The sequence below is a fragment of the Salvia miltiorrhiza genome, unplaced genomic scaffold (assembly GCF_028751815.1).
Source record: "Salvia miltiorrhiza cultivar Shanhuang (shh) unplaced genomic scaffold, IMPLAD_Smil_shh original_scaffold_327, whole genome shotgun sequence".
Taxonomy (NCBI): Eukaryota; Viridiplantae; Streptophyta; class Magnoliopsida; order Lamiales; family Lamiaceae; genus Salvia; species Salvia miltiorrhiza.
In genome coordinates, this window is record NW_026651528.1 from 43,957 (window position 1) to 48,207 (window position 4,251).

Below are 4,251 nucleotides of genomic sequence, written 5' to 3' on the forward strand. Positions count from 1 at the left end.
TCTTTCTTTACTAATAATATAATTTTTATTAAAATTCGTATCATTAATTCTTAACTAAAATTATTTTTTGTGGACAGAGGGAACATATATTATGCATTTCTTATTTTATATCTTGTAATCAATTGAGCTTTGTTGATCCAAAAATAATAAATGGATCTCTGTGCTCGTGGGCGTAAGCAGTTAAATGACTGAGCACTTAAATCTTTTGTGTTTCCGATTTATTAGTACTAGTATTATTTTTTGTACTTACATTTTCATCGATTTTGTTGTTGGACTTGAATTTTGTATATTGTTCTTCATTAATAATAAGGATTAACTAAGAGTAAACGAAGTGTTTGATTTCACTATATATAGATTCAAGGGGGCTTTAACTCTCATCAATGTTTTTTAAAAAAATGAAATAAAATTATAGGATATGATCTTGAAATTATAAAAAATTCGGTCAATAATTTAGTCACATTATTACTGAGCTCAATCTATTTTTTCCTGCATCCACGATCAAATCACATGTATTAACAATTCTAGGTTACTTGCGATTAAGATATGATCACAATCTCATGAATTGCACTAAAAATGTCATCATTATCTTCTTTAATCATTACCAATCGTAATGGAAATGTGGGTTCGCCCAAAAATAATTTATTCAATATTTGTCTCCACACTTTCGAAGAAGAAAAAAAAACTCTATATAAAGGCAAGCTAGAACCCTTGGCTGAGTGATTCATTTCTACGATATTGAACCCAAAAAATTCATCCTCTTTTTCCCTCCTCAAAAGCCCAAAACACACTCCCAATTAAGTTTATTTATCATCTCCGATCGACGCATTCTGATCATCAACTCCAAACCCAATCACCAAAAACAGCGTAATCCATATAGAAATATATATGAGCATGATGGAGGGCTTCGATTTTGAGGGTAATACGATGAAGGCCGAGCAAAGCAGCAGTTTCCCGGTAAAATTTAGCGGCGTGGGAGAGATGAAGAAGCTGTTCCGCATTGCTGAGATCTTCATCGTGCTGTGCCTGCTGACGTGGACGTCAAGTCGCCTACCGTTGGCCGTGAGGATCTCCGGCGAGTACCTCCGGCGGCTCGTGAACATCGTGGTGAGCCATCTCTTCGTCTTCTTCCTCAGCAATGCCATCGTCCTCATCCTCTTCTGCAAGTCGCGCACTCTCTTCCTGCACCACGCCTTTCAACCTGATTTTTGCCACGACTTCATCGGCAACGCCGCCGGAGAGGAGGAGATCGTGTACCAGGACAAGCACACCATTCTCCAAGTCACTAAAGTTAGGAGGAGCCAATCGGCGAATTTCAGGAGAGAGAGCGGCGGCGCTTGCGGGAGGCAGCTGCGGCGGTCTGAGACGGAGCTACGGCGGAGAGTGGAGGTGGTTGATCAACTCAGTAATGAGGAGTTTCAGAGAGCGATAGAAGCATTTATAGCTAAGCAGATCAAGTTTCATCAACAAGAGAAACTCACTATTGTGCTCCATGAATCTAACTAGCTAATTAATTTCAGAGTTTTTAGTTAATACTATAATATTATTAAATATTTTGTAGAGTTTTCATAATTTCTAAGTGAATTATATATCCTATCTCCTCCCTTTTACATATGATGATTTTTCGAAGGCATTATCGTTATTCTATCAGGGCAATATCTTAGTGTATGAGCTTCAATTTCTAAAATTTTCCTCCATAATACATAATGTTTATAATTTGCATCAACCTAACAACAATAACGAATAATCTGTATCTGCCTTGCAAAATACTACAAAATAAAATGATAATTAATACGAAACAATGTCAAAATTGTCCATGGCGTTGTACATTTAATTGTTGTGGACCGAAATCTTAATTTATTTATCTAGTTTCTGCTTTTCATAGAGATATAAACATAAATTTATGTATAAATGTTTTGTATTATATAGTACTGTAACATCTCATATATATAATGAGTGGCTAATCATCATTCAGAAAAACAAAATTATTAACTGAAAAAGTCATTTCTGCCATAGACGTTACCATCTATATAACAGACTGAAAAAGGCTCATTATTGTCATTTCAATACAATTTATTGTATAATTTGTCCCTCCGTATAAATTCTTCTTTTTCTTTTTTGGGACATCCCCAAATAAGTTCCTCTTTCTTTCTTTTTATTTTTGGACAATTACCCCACCACTAATAATACTTTATTTATTCTTATTTTTCACTTTTTCACCACTCACAATACTAATTATAACACTTTTTCACATTTTCACCACTTCCAATACTAATTATAACATATTTTTCTCCACTATCAATACACTTTACTACTTTTCCTTAAAACTCGTGTCGTCCCCTAAGAGGAACTTATTTTGGGGACGGACGGAGTATTTTATAACTACTACTCCATATGAATTACTATTAATTTCGATTGAAAAAAGTAAAACATATAATTACTAAATTACCGCATTATCTTCGAGCAAAAGTGGCTTTAACTTTTGGAAAATAGAGATTAGATTCTTCCTGAATTCAACTTTGTTGTCTTCTTTTCTGCCCCTCTTTTTACATTGTTTTTCATTTTCCTCTTTTAATTTGTGAAGCATCATCATTAGCAATTCCACTATGATAAACAATTGGGGTTTTTTCACAATTAATTTAACTTATCACCAAATACTAAATAAGGTTAAAGTGAGACACACCCAAATATTTGTCAAACCTTTGGCCCTGCAGAAACCGGAATAAAAGATTATAAATTCAAAATCAAGGCCCCCTTTCTAACTATAATTTCTTCTTTTTCTTTTTTACCCCTCTCTTTTCAAATAATATTAGTGTCCCCGTGTGCTTTTTGAAGACACAAATTCCCCTATCAGGAAGAGGTGAGTAGAGCTGGCAAAATTGATCCGGCTTGACGGGCCGGTCCGACTCGCCCGTGTTTAGAGTTGGACTGGGTTGTACAAAATGTAGGCCCGAAAAATTCGAGCATATAAAGCCCGTCGGGCTGATCGGGCCCGGGGCTAAAAAGCCCGTGGTTTTTGAGCTAAAAAGCCGTCCGATTAATTTTAATATTTTATTTTTATTAATTATTATTCTAATTTTACTTAAGTTTTTATTTGAAAATTGAAGAGTGTCACTGTCAATATATATATGTATTACCCATTTTAGTTGGAAGAGAAAGAAAATTATCTTCTCTTTTCAATATCTCTTATTTTAATTAATATTTAGAGTAGTTGTACCATTCCATAGAAAAGAAAAAAAACTTAAAATATATCTATGCAGAAATGTATATGTATATGTTAGAATTGTTCGGAACAATGGCTGGGAAATGTAAAATGAAAATGGTAAAATAATGCAAATTGCTGGGAATAATTTCTAGTTATACGAAAGAAATGTTGTAATTAATGCGATATGAGAAATTTCTTGAATTGTTGATTGTACTAGACTAGTAGAATTTTATATTTCTATATTGTTTATAATTATTATTTGGATTTATTTTAGCTTATTTAATTTTTTATAAAATAAAAATAGGATTTAGTGAAAAAAACAATCATTGGGTGAGTTTGTCCCGGCCGCCCGATAGTGGTGAGATGCCTATGATGATTTCTTTGAAAATTTGTGATTTTTATTTTTTTTTAATGATTAGAACATGATTTGAACTAATTTGCATGATTGAAAAGTGATTTTAGCCTTGATTTTTGACATTGAATAAGCCTGTGAAGATTTGAGTCATAACTGTATATCATACACAGTTTATTATTTGTTGTGAGTTTTGTCATGCATGTGGTGATCTTCTAAAACTTGTCATGATTTCTGTATCGAGATTGATGTTGTGCCCAAGATTAGGAGATGATTTTAGGCCATCTTTTGTCAGCCACAATTTTTTCCAAACATTGTCCTTAACGAAATAATTATCCTTTGTTATCCACTTTGAGCCTATTTTAGCTTTTATTCTTAGGCGGATGATAGGGGTGATGTATCATATGGGAATCTTGGTGTGGTATTTTTTTTTTTTTGCGGGTTGTAGAAAAGAAGGGATGATTTGTGTTGTTATGCACTCCTATAAGTTCTAGAAAATAGAAAAAAAAACTGTTGAAAGAATTGAAAAAAAAAAAGAAATAAAATGTGAAGTCGAGTGTGCATTGAGAAATTTATTACTCCCTCCGTCCCCAAAATAAGTTCCTCTTTGGGGACGGCACGAGTTTTAAGAAAAAGTGGTAAAGTGTATTGATAGTGGAGAAAAATATGTTATAATTAGTATTGGGAGTGGTGAAAA

General features: G+C 33.4%; 1 protein-coding gene across 1 annotated transcript; it reads left to right on the forward strand.

The window, feature by feature from the left end:
* Window positions 1–580: 580 nt before the first annotated feature.
* LOC131004154 (uncharacterized) lies at window positions 581–1,609 on the forward strand. Its single transcript, XM_057930775.1, has one exon. The coding sequence runs from the start codon at window positions 886–888 to the stop codon at window positions 1,501–1,503; it is 618 nt and encodes a 205-aa protein (XP_057786758.1). The 5' UTR covers window positions 581–885; the 3' UTR covers window positions 1,504–1,609.
* Window positions 1,610–4,251: the final 2,642 nt, after the last annotated feature.

What these genes read in the sequence shown, in the direction of transcription:
- LOC131004154 (XM_057930775.1), top strand. Translation starts at nt 886, where the DNA reads ATGAGCATGATGGAGGGCTTCGATTTTGAGGGTAATACGATGAAGGCC.